General features: G+C 33.9%; 1 protein-coding gene across 1 annotated transcript; it reads left to right on the top strand.

The window, feature by feature from the left end:
* The first annotated feature begins 2,183 nt into the window (after positions 1-2,183).
* On the top strand, positions 2,184-27,895 carry LOC114178517 (bifunctional aspartokinase/homoserine dehydrogenase 2, chloroplastic-like). The gene is made up of 18 exons (XM_028064474.2): positions 2,184-2,430; positions 2,964-3,028; positions 3,115-3,489; positions 4,675-4,763; positions 4,849-5,152; positions 5,325-5,377; positions 5,461-5,675; positions 5,816-5,903; positions 5,990-6,103; positions 10,581-10,679; positions 10,781-10,975; positions 15,493-15,575; positions 15,859-16,084; positions 22,976-23,121; positions 24,183-24,318; positions 26,618-26,701; positions 26,790-26,882; positions 27,451-27,895. Exons 1-18 carry the CDS (start codon positions 2,297-2,299, stop codon positions 27,694-27,696), a joined length of 2,745 nt encoding a protein of 914 aa, XP_027920275.1. The 5' UTR covers positions 2,184-2,296; the 3' UTR covers positions 27,697-27,895.
* The last annotated feature ends 75 nt before the right edge of the window (positions 27,896-27,970 follow it).

A 27,970-nucleotide genomic window follows, 5' to 3' on the forward strand; every position in this document is an offset into this window, starting at 1 on the left:
AACAAAATTGTGATGGAGATCCAAGTTTCAAAGCGTACAATGCCTCGAATGTAGTGATTGACCCTAATAATGTTATCTCAACGAACTTGAGGTCAAGACATTGGTACCATTTGTAAGAATGGAAAAGTGGTTCCAAAGATGAACCCTCGTTCCCCTTAGACCTCGAATGTGAGGCTTTTTTTGATACTCCTAATAGTCTCATATCACTTAGAAGTTAAGGCCAACGATAATTTAATTACACATTCCTCCGCTAACCCTCCAAGAAACCTTTTAAGGACTAGACCTTGACGAGTCTTCGAGTTCCAAAGTAGATAATACCTCAAATGTGGTAATTGGTTGTAACGATGTTATCTTAACAGACTTAAGGTCAGAACATTGAAATAGTTTGTACAAATATAAGGTTCAAAACATAAATCCTTGTTGTTCAAGGAAATTGAAACCTTTGTTCCATTAACCCTCCATTGGGGGATGAACCCTCATTCCCTGGTAAAATCTCAATACGAGGCTTATTACCTTTAATAGTTTTTACATTGCTTAAGAGTCTTTAGAACACATTTTTTGTTGGCATATGAGGCCAACGTTCCAACCTTAAGTTTGTTAATATAACATTGTTAGGGTCAATAACCACATTCGATGTATTATTTGCTTTGGAGTTTGGAGCTCTGGCATGGTTTCGTCCTTAAAGTGCGCCTCAAATTGTTGAAGGAGAAAAGTGTATTTAAATTACCCTTTACCTCAACTCTTAAGCGATATGCAATTATTAGGTGTATCAAAACAGTAATAATTAACTAAATGACATTATATCTCTTATTTATTTTGACAGAAAGTACTCACTCTTATATTTATAGTTTATTTTACTCTTATTGACTTAACAACAAAAAATCTTTTGTAGGTGGATCTTTCAATCTCCATCAACAACTCAAAGTTCAATCCTTTTAAGTAGAGCTTGACTTTCTTAAAGTCTTGTTTGTTTCACCTAGGGATATCTATGCTATTTTATGGTAAGAAACATTGTTCAAGAGTCGAGACCAATGACAATTTAAATACACATTCCTCCTTCAATCCTCTAAGAAGTCTTTTAAGTACAAAATTGTGATGGGAGCTCTGCGCTTCAAAGCAGACAATAACTCAAATGCGATGATTGACCTTAACAATATTATCTCAACAAACTTGAGGTCAAAACATTAACGTCAATGAGGTTCCAAACATAAACTCCTTAGTTGGGGAGTGAAAAGTGGTTCCAAAGTCGAATGCTTATTCCCCTTAGACCTCAACTAGGACGCTTGTTCTAATACGCTCAATAGTTTCATATCACTCAAAAGTCGAGAGCAAAGACATTTAAATACACTTTTCTCCTTCAATCATTTTAGACATTTTTTAAAAACAAAACCACAACGTAACTCTGAGCCCAAAAACATACAATGCATGATTGACTTACGGTGAAAGTTAATTGCATATTAAATTTAATTTTTGCTTTAATAAACACATGTGATAAGTACTAAACACCAAAATTACTTTAACCATTAACAATGTTTAAATAAAATTAATAGAATGAACATTTTTGTATTAATAATGTATTTTTTTTCCTATGATGAATGCAAAATATGTCAATAATTTTGTTATATTGAACCAACTACTTATATTATGAAAAATAATATATAAAACAAAGTAAACGTAAAATATTTGGTGAGAATGGGATTAACCCTCGTTAGGTGACCTTCCTTTTTTAAGTATGCAAAATTAAATAATTTATTAAATTTAGAATTATAATTATTATTTAAGATTTATATATTAATTAAACTAAGTTATATAACTAAATTTTTTACATAAATGATACAATTAAAATTATATATATATATATATATTATACAGTTATATGCAGTTATAATTTATATAAATTACAGATTTATAATGATATAATAAATTATAATTAATTTATTTAATTAATCAACATGGAAATAAAAATTATATAAGTTAATACATTAATTTATATAATAAAATTTATAAATTTATATTGCACTAAAATAAAATAGTTTTATAAAAGCTTCTAAAATTAATACTTTTATAAAATAATTTATCAGCTAGTTTAAATAATATTTTTATTATTAAAATTGTTTTTATAGAGCACAGGATTAATGATTGTGATGTGAGAGACTAAATGACAAATACAAATATTGTTACCTCAACCTATTATTACAGAGTAAATTGCCACAGGGGAACTCATTTCGGCGTCTGATTGCATCCCTAACAGGAAGCAGGTTCGTTGGAGTTCATAGTTTTCACTCTGCAGCCACCCATGGCGTCCTTTTCTGCCGCCATAGCCAACTTCTCCGGCATTTCGCCTACTCCAACTTCGCTCTACCCTCGTCACAGGCTTTTCCAATCTCAATGCTGCCCTTTCTTTCTCTCGCGCTCTTCCCATTTCCTTCTGTATGTTCCTTTCAACCACTAGGTTTATCGAATCAACTCAGTTTCTTCTTATTGTTTTCACACTTAGTTTTGCATCAAATGATTCCAATGGTGGATTTTTTTTCTCTTTCTCTTGCACAGCTCGTACAACTCCCACCTAGTTTTTATGCTGTTTAACTTGAGCTTTCCAGAATTGGATGATGCGACTTTATTGTTTTTAATAGTTTTTCTTTTTTCTCTGAAGATGAAAGAAATAGAGAAGAGAGAGTATTAACTTGATGTGATTAATAATAAGCTTATTACTTGAATTGAGAATTTGAGGTTATATTTCTGCAGTTTGAATATTTGAATATCAAGAGGAAATTAACAAGTTACCCTGCTCAATAATCTGTTAAATGCTTGGTTGTTCTATATACGTCTTTTTGTTCTATCCTATGCTGAGCATGTATTATTATCTGAATTGTGGGATTTATGCAATCTTTTAAGTGATATTTCTTCATGATATTAGTTGGATTTTCATATTTTGCCATGCACTGACATGGTTTTCCTACCAGGAAGGATCTTACTTTACCACGGGGAAGAAAAACACCAGACACCGCAATATGCGCCTCATTTACGGGTTGAAACCTTTATGATAGAACAGTCCTTTTTTGTTTTGAAAGAGGCATTTGCAAATGTTTTTATTTTTATATTTTTTACTAGCAGATGTTTCATCAAATGTGTCTTTGGAGGAAAAGCTACCTCCCAAAGGAGAAACTTGGTCTGTGCACAAATTTGGTGGAACATGTGTGGGAACCTCACAGAGAATAAAGAATGTTGCAGAAATAATTCTTAAAGATGATTCTGAGAGAAAATTAGTGATTGTCTCTGCAATGTCGAAGGTGACAGATATGATGTATGCCCTTATCCACAAGGCTCAATCACGCGATGAGTCTTATATATCTTCATTGGATGCTGTTTTGGAGAAGCATAGTGAAACTGCACATGACATTCTTGAGGGAGATAATCTTGCTAGTTTCTTGTCTAAGTTGCACAATGATATTAGTAACCTGAAGGCGATGCTTCGTGCAATATACATAGGTTATGGTCATAAACTCTCATTAATAGTCTCTTCCATCTGTATATTTGGCAGTAAAGTTCTATTAATTTTTGGTGTTTATTTATTTATTCCATTTTCTTTTTTTCAGTTATGTCAATGGATGTTGATAAAAAAGTTCTTAATATCATCACCACCACCATGACAATATTAGCTTTGGCACATTTGGTGAAGTTGGTTAAATGAATCATATGATGTCGTTAGATGTAATAAAAAATCAAATTCTCAAGGATATTATTCACCATGAAATTTCTTTAAAAATTTTCTTCACTTACTTTCATGGCCTCCCTTTAAAATTGCAATCCATATATCGTTTTGCTCCTAGTCAAGTCAGATCTGCTTGATTACATGTTTGTCTCAAGATTAAGTTTAAACTCCTCTTGATTCCTTAGTAAAAACATTGTCGTCCACAAAAGCATGCATTTAGGAACATGGGGAACCCACCCATTATTATAAGCTACATGTTAAGAGGGAGGTGGAAATCAAACACTTAAATACTTGATCAAACATTCCTTTCTTTTAGAAAGTGGTCAAATTCATAGAATCAGTTTGTAAGGAGAGGTGTGCACCCACTTGTATGTTATAATTTGGCCATATCTCTTATCAATATAGGATCTCCAGCATTTACCACTTCATGTGAACTTAGAACCCCATAGTACCCAAATTGTTATCATAACATCATTGTTCCTTAGAGTTGACATCTTGATTGTTGACACTGTGATATTTCCCTTTATGACACTTCACTCAATCTTCTCGTTGTTCAAGACCAGATTACTAAGGATTGAAGGATGGCCTTTGATGTATGCCTTGCCTATCCATACGGAGAAGTCCTTGTTTCTAGTATTTTCCACACTAGTAGTTACCCCATTATACATGTCAACATTTCACTTCTTTGCAGTCATGATATGCTTTTTTTTTTCAGGTCAATAGAAACCTTCTTGGCGTAAATCCAAATTAATTATTCTCAATTCTAATCACTTCTTTTATTTATGCTCTTTATCCTCTTTCACTTTCGCATAATTTTGTAGTGTGATGTCTCTTTAAACACCTTTTCCACAATGAACGTTTTTTAGTTTTCCATTCATTGGGAAAAAGTGTCGTCATGGTTGCTTAAATGAATTTGAGCTAAGGAGCTGCATTTTAAGCCTAACATTCTTATTATCTTGCAGCTGGTCATGCAACAGAGTCCTTTACAGATTTTGTTGTGGGACATGGGGAATTATGGTCTGCTCAGATGTTGTCTCTAGTTATTAGAAAGGTATGATGTTGTAATTAGAAAGATATGCTTATCCCCTTTATCTAAATTTAGCTTATTGCAACTTTCTTCTCTTATGGTTCTATAGAAAGGGATCGATTGCAAATGGATGGATACAAGGGATGTCATTATTGTAAATCCTTCTGGTTCTAATCAAGTTGATCCTGACTATTTGGAGTCTGAGCAAAGACTTGAAAAATGGTGCTCTTTGAATCCATGTAAGGTAATCATTGCTACTGGATTCATTGCAAGCACACCTCAAAACATTCCTACCACATTGAAGAGAGATGGAAGTGACTTCTCAGCAGCAATTATGGGTGCTCTATTTAGAGCTCGTCAAGTCACAATTTGGACAGATGTGGATGGTGTGTATAGTGCTGATCCTAGAAAAGGTTTGTGATGCTTCTTACTTTTTGTGTCTGAGTTGAGGATTAAATTCATTGTGAATTGATTCATAGGTTCCAGATGGAGTTCTAGCTGACATGTTGAAGATGCTTTTGTCTTACTGTTAGTGCTATAACATAATGTTTTTGACTAAAATATAAACCATGACATCTTCTGCAGTTAGCGAGGCTGTAATTTTGAAGACATTGTCTTATCAAGAGGCATGGGAAATGGTGAGTTGAATACTGTAGAGCCTCAATGCTCCTTTGACTCATAAAAGTTAAGGAGATTAACTTTGAAAATGTCTGTTGTACAGTCTTATTTTGGTGCAAATGTCTTGCATCCCCGCACAATTATTCCTGTGATGAGATATGGTATACCCATTATGATAAGGAACATTTTCAACCTTTCTGCTCCTGGAACAAAGATCTGCCACCCTTCTGTTTATGATCATGAAGATGGGCAGAACCTGCAAAATTATGTCAAAGGATTTGCAACCATAGACAACTTGGCACTTGTAAATGTCGAGGGGTGAGTTATCATGAATTGCAGTTGTGTTGCATGATGAATAATAGTTGGCAGTTTTTGCTGCTTAATTATTTCTTTTTAATTTAAGGTTTTATGTAACCAGTTATAGATTGCCGAGTTTTTCTCTAATGCATTTTTTGCAGAACCGGAATGGCTGGTGTTCCAGGTACAGCCAGTGCTATTTTTGGTGCGGTAAAAGATGTTGGTGCTAATGTTATAATGATATCTCAGGTGCACTTATAACTTCTATGCAACTGGTCCCGTTATTCTCATTGATATATAAGAAACTGGATTCATCTTTAACAGTAATTATGTAGGCTAGTAGTGAGCATTCTGTATGCTTTGCTGTTCCTGAGAAAGAAGTAAAAGCTGTTGCTGAGGCATTGCAATCAAGATTTCGACAAGCTTTGGATAACGGGCGTCTTTCTCAGGTGCTAGATCCAACGCATTTAAAATCAAAATGCATATTTCTGTTCAACTGACGTCACTCACTTCACTTGAGTGATGTCAGACCGAAGATTTCTCATTTTACATTTTGTAGATTTTGAAACGACATGATCACATTTGAGTGCCATTTTCTTAATTTGTTCAAGAGGATCAAGACTGAAGCGTCATTTTCTTTTCTATATGATTTGTTTTCATTGTTGTGTAAGTGTTTTTAATTTTCCTATTAATCTTAATTAACAATATCCGCATATTATGGTTAAAATAATCATACAAGGTACATACCTCTTATTATGCTAGGGTAGTGGAATCAAATATCAGTGATGCAAATATCAATATTTGGGACTAAGATAGACTGCTATTTTTGTCATTAGTTAATAAAAGTCAAATGCCTTCAGCTGATGCCATCCTCCTACCAGTTCTTTTGTCTTTTTCCTTCATGTAATAATTCTTAAGCTTCAAATGTTATATATCTCCTAGTTCCCATCGTCTTTGGCATTTAAGATTAGAGAGATATGATTTGATTATATTGGAGATATAATTAAATATTACATTAAATAGAGAGATATGTTACAATTCAATAGTGTAATATCTTATTGGATATTTCCCATTATCAAATGTTGATTTTATTCCTTATTGTATCACTTCTTCATTGTAAATTGTAAATAAGAATACTCGCACAGATAATCATTTCAATATGGTATTAGAGTATTACCATTCTTGCTCCCTGGCAGTCATTGCACTCTCCGAGCATTATTTGCTCCCCAGCAGGCCCCAGACTCTTTGGGTGTTGTTTTTGCTCTCCGGTGGCTGCCACACTTTGAGTCTTTGTGCTCTCCAGCAGCCACCACACTTTTTGAATACTTTTTTTTTGTAGCTTGTAAGCAACTTCAATTATCTCCAAGTAAGTTTTACTCTTCGGCAGCTGTCCTACCATCCAATGTTTGTAACAAGCTTGATTCATATGATACATATACTCTAGCTTGTGGGAGCACTAAGGCTTTCTTTTGTCATTATTTACTTTATCAACTCCAACAATCAACTGGCTGACAAGATTCTCTCAAGGGGTTTTGTGTAAATGACATTTGTAACAAGCTTGTGTCATATGATACATATGCTTCAACTTAAGGGGCAATCTTAGAGGTGTAATGATTATATTAGAGATGTAATTTAAATATTACATTAAATAGAGAGATATGATATGATTTGACAAGGAAGTATCTTACCACATATTTCCCATGTGTGTACACAACACATCAACATCGTAGTATACCATTTTCTATAAATTGATATAGGACTTAGTAATGACAGAAATCACAGAGATTAAGGGAAATCAAAGAAATCCTAGAAATCAAAGAACAAAACAAGATAGAAAGGATTCAGGGAAAGAAGATAGAACAAAGAATATGTTCACTTCACTTGTACAATGAATCTGGGTTTAGCTGTCTAGAATACAACAACCTACCTTTTATGTGGGCAACTACCAAACGACTATGAGCTCTCCACATTTTATTGTTACCTCAATCAATCAACAGCTAGATTCTATGTTTTGTTTCTATTAATTAGGTACTTTTGATTAATCTTTAGCATTGAAGTTCACCAGCAATCTGATGGCACTCCACTACTCACTCAAAGCAAGTATATTTATAGCCTCTTAACCAAGGCAGCTATGCTTGATGCCAAGCCCATCTCCTCTCCAATGACTTAAGTTTGCAAATTTTCCAACTCGTGCTGATCTTCTCCTTGATCCCTCCTTTTATAGCCTTGTGGTTTGTGATACGATCCTATCCAGGAAAGAGTACGGTCATTTTTGAATTTGAATCCTCAAGAAGCACGACATGAATAAATCAGAGAAGAACGCGGAATAAGACAGAGATGAGGCACACCACAATCTAGTAGATTGATAAGTCAAATGAAGATTCACCACAAAGATGTTAATCTTCGATAAGAACCAGAGGCCTAAGCCAAGAACAAAGAGAATCCTCTCTTTAATGAAATCAAATTCAATATATGACTAAAAGTGTTCACATTAGTTTTTAGTACCTCTATCTATATATAGGCACATAAATTTAAGAAAACCTGAGAACCCTGCAAGAAGGCCCGAGTCCAAAAACATAAAAATATAAACTAATTTATAAAAGAAAGTCCAACTCAAAGAAAACCCATCAGAAGCCTTGAATAGCTTTGATCTTCCAATCTCTTGCTCCTTGTCCTTGCCATAGGTCCTTTAAATTGTAAATGTTCGTCTTCAAGTTCTTCTTGTATGGAATCTTGGGGTAGTCCTCTATCAGTTTGTGCCTTGCAGTATGTTATCATAGCTTGCCCTGAACTCAGCTTTGCGGTCAACAAAGTATGTCAATTTATGGCTACTCCTTTTGAATCTCTCAGAGTTGCAATCAAATGAATCCTCCAATATGTCAAGATCTTTAGACTGTGGGTTGCATTTTGCCCCTGCTTATCACAAGTTTCTCTTTAGGGGTCTTCTGCAATGCTGAATGTCTTTTTGACCTTGATGATTGAGATCCACTTCCAGTACAGTTGTCTATCTTGTCAATCTTATCTTGCGGTGGTGTTACAATCAAGTTGTTGCTCGATCCAACACTGATGCTGAATATTGGAGTGGTGTTCTTGCCATTGCATAATTATTATAGGTTTAGACCCTTCTCACTGAACATCGGATTGCTCACTCTAAACCTACTTTTTTTATGTGACAACCAAAGTGCTGCCTCATTAACTCACAGTCCAATGTTACATGCCTAATTGAAGCATATGGAAATTGATCACTTTGTTCATGAAAATGTTCTTCTCTAGCACCTTAGAGTTCTCGACATACAAGCCCAAGATCAATGGACTGTTTCCTAACCAAGCCATTGTCTCCTACTTGGTTTCTACAGCTTAGGTCCAAGCTGAAAGTGTTTGAGATTGCTTCCTCTACTCACCAACTTTGAGCTTGTGGGGAAGCGGTATGAGAGTGTATTACCCTGTCATTATAATATGCCAACTGTTATCAGTTAATTAGGATTAGTTACTACTATCTGTAAATTAGTTAGAATCAGTTCAGGTTCTCTTTAACTTTTCATTCATTTCAACACTATACATATATAGTTATACTTTTCTGAGTTCTTTCTCTGAGTTCTATTATTAACTAGGAATATACTAATTTTTTATATTGAAAGTATGGCAATAACGTTTCTCAAGCAAAAGGGATGTATAGCCTCTTGAAATATACTCCAGTCATTTTCTTCATAACATAAGATAGTTGGATCTGAAATTTGTGTTAATAGAATGCTTCATTTTTCTCCCATTAATTTATGAGCTTATATCATCTTTTGTTTGTTAATTATCATGAAGTATAAACTTGAGAGCACTGGCGGAACATCGAAGGGACAGGGGGAGCCATGGCTCCCCCAAAATTTTTTGGATTTTTTTATATATATTTATATATTTTTTAAAATTAAAATTATATATTATTTATATTAAGTTTATATTATGGAAAATAATAATAAAAAATAAAATAAAAAATGTAATGGAAACATTGATTTATAAAAGAAATTAGGATTTTGTTTTTGCTATAAAATTTTCCTACCATGTAAGTTATTATGAAAGTGTGTGAGGAGAAAAAAATACGAAGAGATAGATTGGAAACAGAGGTTGGAAAACACATAGATTGAGATTGAAATATACATTTTTGTATGATCTCTCACATATCAAGGTTAGTATCTTATAATGATTTATGTATGTTATATTTATGATTCTTCCTAGGATGTTTATCCAAATTAGTATAAACCCTAATTATGATTTTAGGGATTCTCTTATGAAATTGGTATGAATCCTACTTATAACTTTTTTCCAAATTAGTATAACCTTTAATTATGAAATTTAGGGATTTTTGTGTTTTCCTACCTATGGTAAATTTTGTAAAGTTTTGAATTTATGCAGGAGAGATGATAAATTTATATTAGAACGATTATGATAAAGAGTAAAAAAATTAATTATTTTTTTTGAAAGAGGAAGGTTTGTGATAAAGATGAAAAAAAGTTGCATCTACGTTAACTAAACTTGAGAAATTTCATGAGAACCAAGAATTCAAGACAATGAAAAAGAAATCTCTAAAGTTCTTAGAGTTACATATAATGAATTTAAAAATTCATTAGAACGCGATATGGGAAAAGCGTCCTCAAATTTCACAATACTCACCAAATCAAATTGATGAGGTACGAAGGACTTATCTAAAATGGTATTCATGGTTTGGTATCATGATATAATAATGAATGATAGTCATATTTTTCTAAATTCTACTATTATGTGTGCTTGTTTTAAGTAGAAGAAATGAAGAGAGAAAATGAAGAGCTGAGTAATTTAATTTTTACCATTTAAATTTGTATATCTGAATGAATGATGTTGAAATTTAAAGCTTTTAATTTTAATACTTTGTGACATTCTAAATCATGTAGCATTCCTCAGGTTGCGATTATCCCAAATTGTAGCATTCTAGCTGCAGTGGGCCAGAAGATGGCAAGCACACCAGGAGTTAGCGCCTCCCTTTTTAATGCATTGGCTAAGGTTAGAAAATTATGATAAAGATATTGCCTATGTTTGAGATTTTTGCATATTTTATTATATCTTTTCACTTGTGTAATGTTCAAACTTGTTTTCTTGAACAGGCCAATATAAATGTTCGTGCTATAGCACAAGGTTGTTCTGAGTACAATATTACTGTTGTTGTGAAGCGAGAGGATTGTATAAAGGCTTTGCGAGCTGTCCATTCCAGATTTTATCTCTCAAGAACCACCATATCAATGGGCATTATTGGACCTGGATTAATTGGAAGTACACTACTTGACCAGCTAAGGGATCAGGTGCAGTTTCTGTAGAGAATTTTGTATGATTGAATAATTATTTTGGTTAAAAAAGGAACACAATGTTTTGGTGTATATTTTTTCTTTTTATTGTCCTAGGTATGAGATTAACTAAATGCTTTTTAATTTAAAATTACAGTTCAATTCAAGGAAAATAATGCCTATGATAGAAGAATAGTGTTTATTCTAGTATCATGTAAATGCTTTACTATGAAGCTGCACCAATTTTATCTGAGTTTTGCAGATTAAAATAATTCTTGAAAAGAATTTAATTTTGATCTTGTTAAAATTATGACTGTTATTGTATTTTTTACAACTTTCATAAAACTGCTTTTTGGATTGTACCTAGTCCAAGGGTTGAATGTTATTGGATATATTTTTTCATTGTAATGTTGTTAGGCACCTTGAATCAAAACTGAATTATTCACTATTAGATGTAAAGCCCAATGTTTACAAAGGAAATAACTTCCTTTTAAATAGGGTATTCCCTGTCACAACCGTCAAAAGCTTTCAGTAATAAAAAGAAGACCCCTAACACCTCCCAAAGGGAAAGTATTTATACGCTTCTTGAGAAAGTCTCTCCCCCAAAACAACTAACCGCATAACTCCCTTTTATTTTTAATTTCCTTCTATAATACACATTCCACTCTCTCTCATTATTTTCCTGCCTAACATTACCCACCGCTGCCAGAATAACCTTGTCCCCAAGGTTGAATTCTGAAAATTAATCTATAACGGTAGAAGTGTCTTTCCACATGGCCCCTTTGGACCCGCCCTCATTACACCAATACTTGTTGAGGTGGCTCTTGTGCTTTTGCTTCCATAGCCATCTCCTCCTATCACAACTAGTCAAAGATGGTGGACATTTAAAAGTGTTTTTCCCAACTCTGGTATAACATTAAAGCTCTGTTGTTCAAAATAGCATTCAAACTAGCATGATGACCTTCCTCCTAGCCATGGTTATCAAACTCGCGAGTTAACTCTTTAACTTGACCGAGTTTACGAGCGTAGTCATGGCTTCCAAGTCAACTTGGAAGCCAACACTTTTTGAGTGGAATCGATAAACTCATTATAGAATCGATAAACTCGTATGAAATCGTGAGTTTAGGAGCATGTGTGCAAGTTCGATGGAAATTTCTTTTAAGCAAAACGTAGTCGTATGAACTCACTAGATTAGGATTTTTGTGTTTAATCCCCTTCTTCTTCTGAACTTCTCGTGCATCACAAACTCACGCAGTCCGTCGCATTCCCTCGCACAACACTTCACTATTTGACGCAGGCTCTCGTGCTCTCCATGGACAATGTCACCGTCGTTGTCCATCACCATCGCTTGGGTCATCGTCATCAATCTCGTTTGCCGTTGCTCCACATGCCGTTGCTTCGCACGCCATCGTCTAGGTCGTTGTCTCGCGTTCGTTGTTGGTCGTCGTTCCCCTTTGCACTTCGCACGCATTCCCCTTTTCTTGTGTATTTTTTAGGTTAGAAGAGATAAATTAAATAATGTTATGTTAGCGTTATAGCGTGAGCTCCTGCAATCGTTCCCTTCGCACTTGTTTCCTTCTCAAGGACATTTAGTTAGTTTTTAATTTTTAAAAACAATGTTTATTTATAACAATTTTTAATTTTGTAGTGAAAAACTAATATAATTATAATAGAACAAAATGTCTTAGAATGGTTCTAGCTTGTTGAGTACAATTACATAATTTGTATGAATTTATTTATTTCAAGTACAGTTAAGTTATATAATTTTTTGGACTTATTTAAATTAGGATCTCATTTATATAAATTCTCGAGTTTGAGAACCTTGCTCCTAGCTCCTTTAAGACTAGCGTGAAGAGGATGGTTCCATAGAAAGATGTTGGTGCAAAAGCAATGAATTACGAAGGAAGCCGATAGCAGTTTAGAAGAGGGAGCTACTCTAGAGTGAACTCAAAGTCTAGTGAATGGCACAATTGGGCAGAATTTCACTACTAAACTGAAGTTAATTTTACATGTAGTAGCAACCTTTATTTATAGGCCAAGAAACCGTAGAGTGGTCTCCAAAATGGAGAACCAACATTCAAATTCAAATGTTTGAATTTTGGAGCCAAAGAAGACATGCTTTTGGTTTGGTGTGACTTGCCAAGTGGCAAGGTCATGCTTTCCATGCTTAGGCTCTGTTTGTTCAAGAAGATAGATTTGGGGGAGAGTGCAAAGATGGATTTAGGTGGATTTAAGTGGATGAATATGTGTGTGTTTTTGAGTGGATTTAGAGCGTAAAGTGAGTAGATTTGGAGATGAATTTTGTGAAAGTTAGTGAGTGATTTGAATGATGTGATAGATTCAAAAAATGTTTTAATAGATAAAATTTGAAGATTACTAAAACACCCTTGATGATAAAAATAAAATTAAGTGATTAGTAGATGAGTTAAAAATATTAAAATTTAATAGTATTTTAATTATTGTTAATTATTATACATATTTATATATATTTTTATTGTTATTAATAATTATATACATATATAAATAACAATACTAATTATATATATTATTATTTTTGAATAATATTTTAATTACTATTAATTATTATACATATTTGCATATAATTTTTATTAGTATTAATTATTATATACATATTCTATTAATAATAATAATAATTATATATATATATGTATATTTTAATTAATATATATATATATATATATATTATATTAGTTATTATATATACATAAATATATATTATTATTTATCATTAATATATATATATATATATATATATATATATATATATATATATATATATATATATATCCAAGGATTTTTCCTATCCGATTTTTTCTTACCCACATATCACACACATGCAACAAGGATTTGGCTGGTGAGATTCAGAAAGACGTGAACATAGAGGACATAGAACTAAAAAAGCACTTTATCCCCACAAATCTTCGCAACTGAAGTGAGATAGGATTATTGATGGATCCCTCAATTCCGTCTTTGCACTCGCAAATCCTTGCATAAGAATGTCATTTATATCCCAAATCCGTCTTCTGTAATTCATGCATACAAGACTATTCTCTCATGCGAACACAATGTTAGGGACACATGGAAAGCTAAACCATAGCTTGGAGAGCAAGTTAGCACACTCTAGGGTAAGAAAACCCTAGTTCTATGCGTCTAACACAAAAGCCCATTTATTCTAGGCCCAAAACTTCACTACTAGGCCCAAGCCCAAACAAGGCCCAAAGAAAACCTATTCTAATATTTACAAACGAAGTTGGCCCAAAAGATAAGAATTTGGGCCCACTCAGTAGTTGAAATCCACTCTTGTTGTATGCATTTTGCCATGGCTAGGGTGTTTGTCATCACAGCAAAACCCAACAGCCTTTCATTGCCACTTTGTGTCTAGAACCTTTTCCCAAGGCAATGGTTAAACTAGTTTTCCCTACACCTGGGCTACCTTCTAGCAAAGTAGGATTTGGAAATTGTGTAGCCCACAAAACTCTCAAGGCATTCCGGCAAGTAGTAGGTGTCATGAAGTCAAACCCATCATACTCAACAATGCCAATACATTTATTGATATAAAATGGATCAATGTCGAATAAGTCATCATGTTGCACATCCATAGCGGAACCAAAATCACCCCTACTGTAGTTTCCCATTCTTGAAAACTTTGAATCTAATAAATTACTTTCATAAACCCTTAGCATCTATAGAAGAAAGGAAACACATCTCCCTTTGCTCTATGACATCCCTTTTGGAAAGTCTTGTCCCTAGATTTAAATCGTCAAGCAAAACAAGATGTGTAGTAACCTTAATGTTGGTATTAGATCCTTCAATGAGGCAAATTGCAAGCCCATTGATAGTACTATGGACTCAAATAAAAAGTTAATGAGAGATGAAAGTGAACTTTTCTCAGAGCTAGAAAGATATAGAAAGTTGGTTGGAAAACTCATTTATCTCACTATAACAAGATCTTATCTTTCTTGTCTAGTGGGAGTTGAGTCAATTTCTGCAAAACCCTCACATTGATCATTGAAATGTTGTGATTCACATTATCAAATATGTAGAAGGGAACCTAGGACAAAGATTGTTGTATGAGAACAATACTCAAATCTTAGGGTATTGTGATGCAGATTGGGCTGATTGTCCCATTGACAAGAGGTCTACCATAGGATACTATGTATTTCTTGGAGGGAACCTAGTATCTTGGAAAAATAAGAAACAAACAACTCCTTTAAGACTTCAAATTTTTTGTGAAAATGAGTAGATGAAGTTGTATTTTGACAACCATGAAGTTCTTAATATTGCCTCCAATCGGGTTTATGGTGCATGGGATCTATATGCTCTAGGTTGACGGGGGAGTGTTGGAATGTAATAGTTTCATTAATTTTTCATTTTTGTGTACCCTATTTTATGATTAGAGTTTTATGCAAGTGTATTGCCTCTTTATTTGTTCAAGTGGGGTGTCTGTATTTATCATATTAACATACCGGAATTGAATTATGTGGCAAATTTACCTGACAATTCTTTTAATGCAGGCCTCAACCCTGAAAGAAGAATTCAACATTGATTTGCGTGTAATGGGCATACTTGGTTCAAAGTCAATGCTGCTTAGTGATGCGTAAGTTGAATCCTTCTGACTGAAATAGCTTTTAGAATGCTCATTATGCTTTCTTACAAGTACAGCCAAGAGTGTTCTTTATGTGAGTAAGCGAACTTCACTTTACATCTCTAACTTCACTTCACACAAATGTTGTTGCGTTATCACATGTTTGTTTTATTGTTCTTAAAGAAGTATTATAAATTATAGACATGGACCTATTTTGTCTTTTACCTTTTATCGGTACATTATTGACTAAGTTTGTTTTTGTTCAATCATTATATACTGTTATTGCTCTTTGCAGGGGCATTGACTTAGCTAGATGGAGAGAACTTCGAGAGGAAAGAGGAGAAGCGGCTGATTTGGAAAAATTTGTTCAACATGTACATGGAAATCATTTTATACCCAACACGGCGCTAGTAGACTGCACAGCTGACTCCGTCATTGCTGGCTATTACTATGAGTGGTTGCGCAAAGGAATACACGTAGTTACTCCTAACAAGAAAGCAAATTCAGGACCACTTGATCAGGTAAAGAACTGCACATTGTCCTTCGGATGGGTAGCGTCTATTATTGACTTATCTCGTGTAACCGATGCTATAGGATTTTGACACTAAGTGCAAGCCAATGTTTTCTGCAAGTACACTGCCGTATATGGAAATTCCAATTTGTATTAAGTTATTTTCTATAAGTTAGAGAATAAATCATTTAAAGGAAAGGTGAATTTCTTGTTTGTGTTTTGTTTTGATTAGACCACAATCAATATTAAGGAATTTAGATAGCGTGCTTTTATTGTCATTTTAGTCATATCTCCATTGACTGACAGCTGTCTATAATTTTTATCTTCCTTTCTTTGAAACCAAAATATTATTTTTGCCGCTATCATATTTGCTAATATGAGATTAAGTGTTGTTTTGCTGTCCAACATATGCTATATCAATATAAGGTAATATAAGGTACATACTCTATTATTAGTTGAGTCGCATATTCAGTTTGGCTAATTATCATAGTGATAGTCTCGTTAGTGCAAGAGTGTTGGTGATCTTACATTAACTAAAGATATGATCAAATTATATTATATAAATGGGATAATCCTTTGTGCCATAGATCTAGAACATGTTCGAGATGAATGTTTAATGGGTCATGAAGTCCCATCCATGGAAAGCTTGACAACACGACTCTTGTGGGTTCTATTAGATATATTATTAGATTATTAGATATCTTAGATATCTATCTTTATCTTCTATCTTCAGTTTCTTCATTATTATTCTTTATTTTGTATATTGGGCTTAGCCCATGTTCCCTTTATTATAAATAAAGTACCCTATGTGTATTTTGTACACAAGGGAGATTAATATCAAACCTATTTGCACTATTTAATATGGTATCTAGAGCCAGGTTCTTTTAGAAAAAATTTCGTTGTCTCAGTCTTCATTGCATCCTTCGCTGCCACCAGAGAAGCCGTTGTTATCGGAGCCATAGCCACAACATTTGTTTTGACCAACGACCACACGATTCTACTCGTCTAGGTCAGGTGACCACAATGCCGTCGATTTCACTGCAATCGTCGTCGGCCTCACCTCATCCCCCTCTTTCCGGATCTATGCTTGGTGACTTCATTAGAGCACATTGGATTTTTAGGGTTTCTTTCTCTCCTCCATGGTGTCTTCCACTTCAGATGTCTCTTCTGCCTCCACCTCCACTATGTCTGACTCATTTAGTCTTTTATCGTCACTTGAGTGTTGGATTGGTCTATTTGATAGTGCATGTTGATGACATAGTTCTTATGTGTAGTGACAACCATGTCATCTCCTAGATGAAAATACATCTTTGTGATCATTTTCAGACCAAAGATTTTTGCAAACTCATATTTCTTGGGGATTGAGGTGGCACAATATGTTGACACATCCATGGATCGTAATACTAAACTTCTACCAAATTAAGTGAAGTCTATGTCAGATCTCGAATAGTATAGAACTTTAGTTGGGAAATTGAATTATCTTACAATTACTTGTCCTGACATTTCCTTTGCAGTCAGTGTGGTAAGCCAATTTCTTAATTTCCCATGTGAAGATCATTGGAATGCAATCATTCGTATATTAAAGTACATTAAAGGATCTCCTGGAAAAGGATTGTTATATGCTTCCAATAACCATACAAAAGTGGTTTGTTATTTAGATGCTGATTGGGTAGGATCTTCGTCTGATAGAAGGCGTACATTCGAATATTGTGTTTCCATCGGTGGTAACTTGATCTCTTGGAAAAGTAAGAAACAAAGTGTTGTGGCAAGATCTAGTTCAAAAGCATAATACAGAGCTATGACCTCAGCAACTTGTGAGTTTGTTTGGCTTAAGCAATTGCTTAGAAAGTTACGATTTAGAGACGTCACTCAAATGACACTTATATGTCACAATCAAGTTGCTCTTAATATTAATTTTAATCATATCTTTCATGAGAGGACCAGACACACTGAGATTGCCTGTCATTTCATTTGAGTATCTAGAGACATTAAGACTGAGTTTGTTAACTGAGGTGATTACTTAGCAGATATTTTCACTAAGTCTTTACGTGGACAAAGCATTGATTATATTTGTAACAAGTTTGGTACATATGATTTGCATGCACCAGCTTGAGGGGGAATGCTAGATATATTATTAGATTATTAGATAACTTAGATATCTATCTTTATCTTCTATCTTCAGTTTCTTCGTTATTATTCTTTATTTGGTATATTGGGCTTCGCCCATATTTCCTTTATTATAAATATTGTACCCTATGTGTACTTTTTACACAAGGGAGATTAATCTCAAACCTATTTGCACTATATTCAATAGGTTCCAACACTTTAAAGTAGGAATATGGAAGAACATGTGAAATCTTTGTCATGGTTTCCCCATGTGGAAGAGGAGAACAAAATGCTATAGAAGGACGAGGTTGTTGGGGTTGTCCTCAATGCACGTACTGTAAGAGAATGGGGTCAAGTTCAAGAGAATTGCTTCTCCTTGTAAAATTGTTAAACCCAAATTCTCTAATCAGGAATACTAAGATAATTTGAGGTTGAAATCTAATAGCTTAGCACAATCATTTACAAATCCTAGCTTGTGAACAACTTGTATCTCACAATCCGTGGAAAGTCAAAGCCCATGGATAATTGACTCGTGCTTCTAACCACATTCCAATAATACCTCTTTTTTGTCATCCTTTTCATTTCCAAAAAATCCTCATTTCATAACCTTAGGCAATGGTTCTAAACTTTTCCTTTCTACTTCCTTAAATATAAAATCCATTATTTTTGTTCATGCTTGTCCTTTCAATCTAATTTCTTTAAGTTAACTAACCAAATCTTTAAAATGTTCAATAACCCTGATGCGAATTCCTTTGTGTATAGGAATATAGTATAGGTGACTAATTGGAAAAAGACATGAAGTTAGAGGTTTATACTATTTTGGAACTAGTCTACATGTGTCTTTTTTATCTCCATCTGCTAAACTTTTACATGATTGTTTGAGGCATTCTTCTGTCAAAATTAAAAAAAGAAAAAGATAAAATAGTTCTTGAACTTAATAGTCTTCATATGTTAGAATGTGAGTCATGTCAACTAGGAAAACATGTTAGATCTTATTTTCCTGAAAATTCTAAATCAAGATGTAATTTTTTGTTTATCTATTATTGATTTTGATATTTAGAGACCAAGTTGTATCTCATATGCATATCATTCTCTTAAGCAAGGTTATTAAACTTGAGAGTTTATGTAAACTCGTGGGAGTCTTGTAAACTCGGATCGAAAACTTGAATCGTAAACTTGTAAGAGTTTACTTTAAATAAAAAATATTAAAATTTTATAGACAGTACATTAATTTATTATTATATGATATTGTAAATAATTTTTATATTTTTATTGAAATATTGTTATTATTAGTTGATCATATTATATAATTTTAAATATTTTTATATTTTCCTAATATATATTTTTTATAATAGTTTTAATTAATTATATAATATATATGATATTTAATATAACACAAAATGTCAAGGAACTTTGAGGTCTAAGATATTTAGGCCCAAAAGAAAGTAAAGAAACCCTACCCACCCTTAAACTTCATCTACCATGACTCCCGCCCTCACCAGCGCAACAGAAGGCAAGATAGAAAGGTTGCAGATAGAGTAAACCACACGTGAAAGGAAATGGCAGAGATGACGGGCAAAGGGAAGACAACCAGAAAGAAGGAGAACATGACCACGAATGTGACCACCAAAACACAACACAGTGGTGACCAACAACCTACCACCACAAAGAAAGTGAACACGAACCCTAACGCGAGTAGGAACAGGTTGTTTTGGGTTTAAAGAAAAAACCTTCTTGACTCGCCAAATCGGTTGCAGACTCGTGAGTTCATAGAGAGTCCACCAAGTTTGTTCCAAAAGCGAGTTTGCTTTCGAGTCAACTCGCCAAGGGTGAGTGGAAACATAAACTCGGACAAGTTAACGAGTTAACTCGCGAGTTTGATAACCATACTCTTAAGAATTTTGTTAACCATACTAAAGTTGTCTTGTCAAATAATCACATTCTAACGTGTAAATCTCTCAGGTAATCACCACATGTTTGGTTTGGAAAATTTAGCTACATTGTTCAAATGTTTGGGCTGAAATTTAATGAAGCAGATCAATCAGTTTTCTACTATCATACCCTCCCATGGAAAATGTGTCTACTCTCAGTACTGTATGTTGATGATATAATCATTACGAAGAATGACGCTGCTCTAATATCTTAGCTAAAGGAACACTTGTGTGAACATTTTCAAACCTATGATCTTGGAAGCCTTAAATCCTTCTTGGGTATTGAAGTAGCTTAGTCAAAAGGTGTTGTAATCTCTCAAAGAAAATTTGTTTTAGATATCCTAAAAGTGATAGTTATGATTGACTAGACTGGTGGATAGTCCTATGGACACTAATAAAAAATTAATTAATATTAATATTAGAACAAGGTGAGTCTTTCACTTATCCGGAAATATATAGAACATTGGTTGGAAAACTTATTATCTTACTATTACTAGACCTGATTTGTCTTTTGCAATTGGTGTTGTTAGTCAGTTCATGTAGGCTCCTTGTATTTACCATTGGAATGCTATTATTGTATCTTAAGATAGCTCAAGAAGGTTCTAGGACAAGGTCTACTACTTGAAGATAAAAGAAACACCAAAATTTCTAGGTAGTGATGTTGATTAGGCAGGATCCCCTATTAATGTTTTCCTTGAAAGAAATGTTATTTCTTGGATATGTAAGAAATAAAATGCAGTTGTTCGATCAACTATGAAAGCTGAATATAGGACAGTGACGTCTCTTACTTGTGAACTTGTATGTTAGAAACAATTCCTTCAAGAACTTAATTTCTGTGAGATTCAACAAATGAAGATGTATTGTGATAACCAAGTTGCTCTCCACTCTGTTTCCAATATAGTGTTCCATGAGAGGACTAAACGCAGAAATTGATTGTCATTTTGTTCGAGGAAAGTTGTTGTCTAAGAAATTGATACTGAGTTTATTGAATTCAATGCTCAACTTGCAGATGTGTTAACAAAATTCTTAAGAAGACCTCAAATTGAATTTATCTATTTCAAGCTTGGTATATACAATTTGTAGCTCGAACTTGAGGATGATTGTTAAAATAGGGATTAAATATAGGTAAAAAGTAGTTGTACTAGAAATATGACTGTTGTTTTGATCTATGCTCTACCCTCTACTTGTTGGATTAGAATTCTATGAACATAAATATGAGAACATATGAGAGGAGTGATTAAGCTGTCTCATATATAGTCTCTTTTATTTATCTCAACTAAATTCGCTTTCTAAGATAGTATAAAGTCAATCCTAATGAGGACCACCCACAAATATCTTGTTCCATGTTTGAGATGTCTAATTTTCGGTGTCAGAGGTGTGTTGGAGATTTGACATTGACTAGATATATGACCAACTTATAATATAGTGTAAACTTCATTTTACAAGTTGATTTTATGAGTTTGAATTAGACTTAAAATCTTTTTTCTTAGTCAAAAGTAAGCTAATACAAGACTATATAGGGTTTTATAAGTACTTCACATAAGACATTTTTCCAGGCAAGCTACTCAGTTTTATTATTAGATATATGCACTTTATAATGACTCACATAGTTTCAGATTGAAACAATTTTCTCACCCTTATTTTTTCACTCTAAACCAGATTTCACTGAACTCTAATAAGGAGTTGGACAAGTGTTCTAACAGGATCTTATGCTGTGGGATGGAGAATTAGATTAGTTACTCTGACAGTAAAATGTAAAGATTTACAAGTATAAGCTGCGACACTTATAAGTAAATCAATGTGCAATGTCTTCTCTGGTCATCTTTCATTTGGAATTTTGAAAAATTATTACTTTTACAATGAGATGTTCATTGTACAGTTCTTAATTTCTATGCCCAACTTTAGTGATGGCAACCGAATGAGCCTTGGAGGCTCCTTGAGTGAATGAGCCGAATGGATGAAGATGAATGGATGAAGATGAATGAGCGGAAGCTTGTGATGGAATGAGAGGAGAAGTGGTATGGTTCGGTGTTTAAGGCTCCTAGAGAGGTGAGGTTAACTCCTAACGAACGAAGCCTAGAGTTGTCTTGAGAGAAAACTAGTCTAGGGTGACTTTCAAAGACAAATGAATGGCAATTTTGCAGCATTTCATTACAAGTCTCAAAAGTGCTTTTACAAGAGGTGAAGGCCTTTATTTATAGGCTAAGAAACCCTAGGAGATGTTTAGAAAAAAGGAGGGAAAATTTTGAAATTAAGCTCTCAAATTTGGAGACAAAAGAGTCACGCTTCTAGTATGACTTGCCAACTGGTAGGTCATGCTTTCCTCATGGCACATGCGTACAAAGGAGAAGCATTCTCGTTCTTTGCTTGCAAGCAACCAATCATAGGGTTTGCTTGTGGCCCAAGCTAGCCCAATGAAACCCTAATCATGTCACACACACAAAGCTTAACCCTAGGTCCAAAACTACACTACTAGGTCCAAAGCCCAGAGAAAGGCCCAATACAAAGCCAACAAATCCTACACTACTTGGCCCAAAATACAAGCCTCAAAGTAAACCTATTCTACTTATTTACAATTAATATTGGCTCCTGAGAAAAAGAGCTTGGCCCAGTCAGCTCAGATGAGGTCCACTCTTCTTGTATGGTCAGTATAAAACTGCTACAGCAATCACCAGTAGGCAATGGGTTGTGATCATGTTTTTATGGTTGAACTAGTACTTTGAATATGTGTGTTAATAGTTTTTGTTTATTCTGGAAGTGCTTCCTTTAAGCTTGAGCAGCTTTTGCTATTACATATACTGTTTCTAACGATGATTATTCTGTAGCCTACTTTCTAATATTCGGGAATTGTTCTCTATATCCAGTATTTGAGGTTAAGAGCTCTTCAAAGGCAATCCTACACACACTACTTCTATGAAGCTACGGTTGGGGCTGGTCTTCCCATTGTCAGCACTTTACGTGGCCTCCTTGAAACTGGAGACAGAATATTGCAAATTGAAGGCATATTTAGGTATGCTTTGATGTGTTATACCTCTCTTATTTATTTATTTATTTATTTATTTTTTAATTTATTTTTGCCTAAATATTTGTATGGACAGTGTCAAAATTCTCAAGTCTTGCTTTGTCTCATTTGTCCAACCTCTTATAATTTTCCCACTCTTAACCGAAACAAATTAAAACATTGTTTTTAACTAAAATAGAGGTGCAAAAGTATCACTATGTTGTTTGCCATCCCAATTATGTTGGCACCACTAACAACATCAGTCATCTGCAACATCTCAAAATCACATTAAAACAAAAGAAAATAATACAAGAATAGCGGGGGAACCAAACAAAACCCACTATTTAGAAACAAGCCTATAATATGGTAACTTAAACCTATCTCTTAAAGTTTCTGGAGAAATAAATCTTGCTATGTTATCCAACCAACTTTAACCCCGAGTTTGCACCATAATTAGCAAGCTCATCAGTATATCAGTTACATTCCCTATAGATGTGCGTAAAATATAAATTGAAGTGTATACTTTTCTCCATACAATTAATCCTTTTATATCTAATATGCCATGGAATTAATTTGTAGTTCTGAAAAGCTTGAATAACTAACTGAGTCACACTTAATCCATAGTTTGCTCCAACCTTTAGTTCCATAGCAATGACGACACCGTTGCCCCAGCATATAAAGCATTCTAAACTCCCATAAAAGCCGATAATCATCCAATGATAGAAGATCTTTAGTTTCTAAAAATTCCACCACACCATGCTCTTCGTAGTGTCCCTTCTGCAGCACCATTTGTGTTACATTTCACCCAAAGAAACTTGGAGGAGTCCACCTCAGAACACGTATGTATAGTGGTGCCTTCCTTGGATGTGTCTCCACAGCAAAACTATTCAATATCATCAACTCTTGCGCTGAGGGGTGCATGCATCCCTAACAGAAATGAACTGCACTATTGTATCAGCAAAATTGATTTTTTAATTCTGTCATAACTTTGATCGTATTTTGTGGATTGTCAATGTCTGGAGGCATTATTCATTTACCATTCACCATAAGTGTTGCTTCTGGTTCTGCAGTGGGACTTTGAGTTACATATTTAATAACTTCAAAGATGGCCGGGCTTTTAGTGAGGTAGTTACTGAAGCAAAGGAAGCTGGTTATACTGAGCCAGATCCAAGGGATGATCTGTCTGGAACGGATGTTGCTCGAAAGGTACAGTGTGGTATATGTTTACCAAATTTTGTTGTCAGATGTTAATTAACTCCTTTATGCTGTGTATAAAGCCCCCATCCTGTAATTTTTTTCACGTGATATATATCCTATACCAATACTCTTACATACTTCATTGATACAAATGTGTGAAGTATTAAGTCCAATATTGTAGCTACATGACAGAAACATATAAGCATATCCCTTGATGAACCAGAAATGGAATTTGTTCTTTTTATGAATGATTTCAAGAAATGAATGAGATTGATACTATTCCTGTTTGTAAACCGTTCAAAAGGTGATTTACAATGACAATGATTTATAATTTATTGTTTTTAATAATGTCTAAGAAGTAAGTTCATAATTTAGATTGCAAATATGTTCTTTTACGTATTGTACCCTATGTATGTTTAGAGTCATCGTTGTTGCATTATTGTATGTGTATCAGTGATCATGTTTTTATTTTCAGTTGTGTAGGATATATGAGTAGGTTGGTTTTGAAATGATTCAATTCCAAATTAAATATTTACATACTTGAATTCAGTTGAATGCTAAAATATAAATTTTTTCCAGTTACCTGTCACCTTAGCAAGTATTTTCAAGTTCAAATTTGGTTGTTAAATTTGAGATTCTGAGAATTCTTAAAATTTTAAAAACCCAAACCAGAAGTTGATAATATTATTAATATTCCTCTTTGGTGCCACTGCAGAGTTTGAGGCAACACTTGCTGGAATCAAAATTTATACGATTGAAGTATTATATAATATTAATAATACTAGTGTCACTGCAGAATTATATATTATTACTGTCTTCTTTGTGAATCAAATTTTTACTTAATTGCTTTGTAAATAATGTAAAGCTGGTGTATGGTAACCTACTTTTATTGAAGTCCCAAGAATTTTCAAGCTGATGTGTTTTGGGTGGCGCAAGGCCAACAAGAAAATGAACTCCTAGTAGAAATGAGAATGTTTTGGAGGGTAAGTGGTTATACCTTAATAAGATAGGATTAGAATAATAAAATAGAGAGAAAGCTGGATTAGCACCATTTAGAAAAGTTAGTAGAAGCTTGCTTTAGGTGTTTTAGGCATATAGAAGGCCTGTGTATAATTCCCACTAAGAATAATAGACCAGGTGGAGGGTAGCACGGTTGAAACCATTAAGGATTCAGAGGTTAATAGTTTGTTTGAAAATGATGTAGTTAGCATCACCAAATGGGGATCCATCTGGTTGTCATCACCTAATGGGGAAATTGTTATTGGCGTAACTGATTGGAATATGAAGATTAATATGAAAGGATTGCTTGTAATTTTGTATTGTGTAAACACGAGTATTCTTATTCATAATTAAGAAGAGATACAATAATGAGGAACAAAATCAATAATTAATAATGAGAAATATTTGTTAAGATGTTTTTCTACTCCCTCTCAAGATGGAGCATATTTATCAAGCTTATCATCAACATAAAACCCCTTCAGAGGTTTAGTGAACATGTCAACAATTAGCTGTTGAAGCTGATGAAGTCAATAATGTCAAAGCTTCAAGCTTCAAGCATCAATTTGGTATATTTGTGGATGTGTTGAAGAGGTGGTGGCACATGGTGAGGATAGGCCATATCAGACAGTGTAGTGGTTGGCAGAGAAGGAAAACTTCCATTGCAAGGTTGTGTTAGAGGTTAGAGGACATAATGGCTGTCAGAGAGCAAAATGTATGAAAGATGCCGTGACTGTTAGAGAGCAAATAATGCTAAGTGGTGTGAGGTTTGTCTGAGAGTATAAATGCACGAAGGGTGTGACAGTTGCCGAAGGGAAAAAGGAAAGCTCAGAGGGTGTGGCAGTTGTCATAGAGCAAAAATGCTTGTGGGATATTGTAATCATGGAGAGTAAAAATTCTAATGAAAAACAAAAATGTTATTGGGTTATATTTGCCCATGATATGAAGTTAGAGTGACAGTTGGGACCAATGCATCTAGGAGAAAAATCATACACTAATAGCGGAATAGTGACAAAACAAGTGAGAGACGATGGTGCTCAGATATCATATGTACACATGACTATTCTTATTTATAAATAAAAAGACTTCAATAATAAGAAACAAAATCAATGATTAATAATAACAAATATTTGCTAAAATGTTTCTCTATTTGATGTAATAAAATATCACATTTGTCTATTTACTGTGATAGTCATATTTAACCATTAAAAGTACAATGTGAATCTTGGTTCATGATAGCATTTTTATGCTTCATGTAATCCTGACAGTGGTCATTTAAATTTAACATCATGAAACTGCTTTGACTCTACAGGTAATAATTCTTGCTAGGGAATCTGGATTAAAGCTAGAACTATCTAATATCCCGGTTGAAAGTCTTGTGCCAGAACCACTGCAAGTAAGAACTAACTTCTATTGATTACTTATTTTTTAGTTTTAGTGTGTAGCATTTTGATTTAAAGAATGTTTGGATTGAATTGGTGCAGGTTTGTGCATCAGCTCAGGAGTTTATGCAAGAGCTACCAAAATTTGATCAGGAGTTTACAAAGAAACAAGAAGACGCAGAGAATGTCGGAGAAGTGAGTATTATATGCTTCAGCATACATAATTCATGCACAAATATCTTAGTATTTGTTTTTTTTTTTTTTAAAAAGGTTTTACAAATTAGAAAAACACCATTATATTCTCTTTCATTTTTCATTTTTGAAGTTTGTACAGGTAATTTGATCTTGTAAGTTTTAATTTTGCATAGTGCATGACACAGAAAGATAAAGTAATACTCATTTGAGACGCAGTTGGTGGGTTGGGCATTTTCTGATTAGATTCATGAAGTGCCAAAACACCTAAGTTTTTCGTATCAAATATTTAACTGGTTGGTTATTGAAGACTCTCCAACCTTATGGAAGGAAGCTTTTATATATTTCAAACAACCTTGATTTCCCCATATTTATCTCGATTCTAGTAAAGAAAGTACAATAAATTTATGTTCGGTTTGAAGGTTCTGTTTGTGTTTGTGTGTCCTTACTATATAAAGGTACATTTCTCATAGACATCTCTCGTGTATATATTATGTCCTTTATCTAAAGTACATGCAATTTTCATGCTCCTCAAACACAACTCTGAGATTGTTATATTTGAACTGTGAAGGTGTTGAGATATGTGGGAGTGGTGGACGTGATTAACAGAAAAGGAGTGGTAGAACTGCGAAGATACAAGAAGGATCATCCGTTTGCACAATTATCTGGATCTGATAACATTATTGCATTTACAACAAGAAGGTATAAGGATCAGCCTCTGATAGTTCGTGGGCCAGGAGCTGGTGCTCAAGTCACAGCTGGTGGAATATTTTCTGATATTTTACGACTTGCTTCATATCTTGGTGCTCCATCATAAGCATCAACCTGCAACCATAATTTTGTATCATCTGCTTATCTTCATTGATTTCCTTAGTAATCTTGTTAGTCTGTCTTTATCTTTTGTTTGGAACATTAATAAGAGAATGTAGCAGAATTCCGTTAACCTTGATTGCCAGTTATATGTAAGAGGTGAGGGAAATGAACAAAAATATTATAGAAGAGAGATGTTTATTTTACATGCTATTTTTTATTTTATTTTATTTTAGACAGGAAGATACATTTGAGTCGAGTTTTATCAAGCACGAAGTTCT

The sequence above is a fragment of the Vigna unguiculata genome, chromosome 3, assembly GCF_037176805.1.
Source record: "Vigna unguiculata cultivar grain cowpea cultivar isolate G323 ecotype 2 chromosome 3, ASM3717680v1, whole genome shotgun sequence".
Classification (NCBI taxonomy): Eukaryota; Viridiplantae; Streptophyta; class Magnoliopsida; order Fabales; family Fabaceae; genus Vigna; species Vigna unguiculata.

Bases quoted from the DNA above. Each gene is read 5' to 3' on its own strand.
- LOC114178517 (XM_028064474.2), top strand. From the start codon at position 2,297: ATGGCGTCCTTTTCTGCCGCCATAGCCAACTTCTCCGGCATTTCGCCT. The intron at 23,122-24,182 runs GTATGCTTTGAT...CTGGTTCTGCAG, and splicing joins CAAATTGAAGGCATATTTAG to TGGGACTTTGAGTTACATAT. The intron at 24,319-26,617 runs GTACAGTGTGGT...TTGACTCTACAG, and splicing joins GAACGGATGTTGCTCGAAAG to GTAATAATTCTTGCTAGGGA.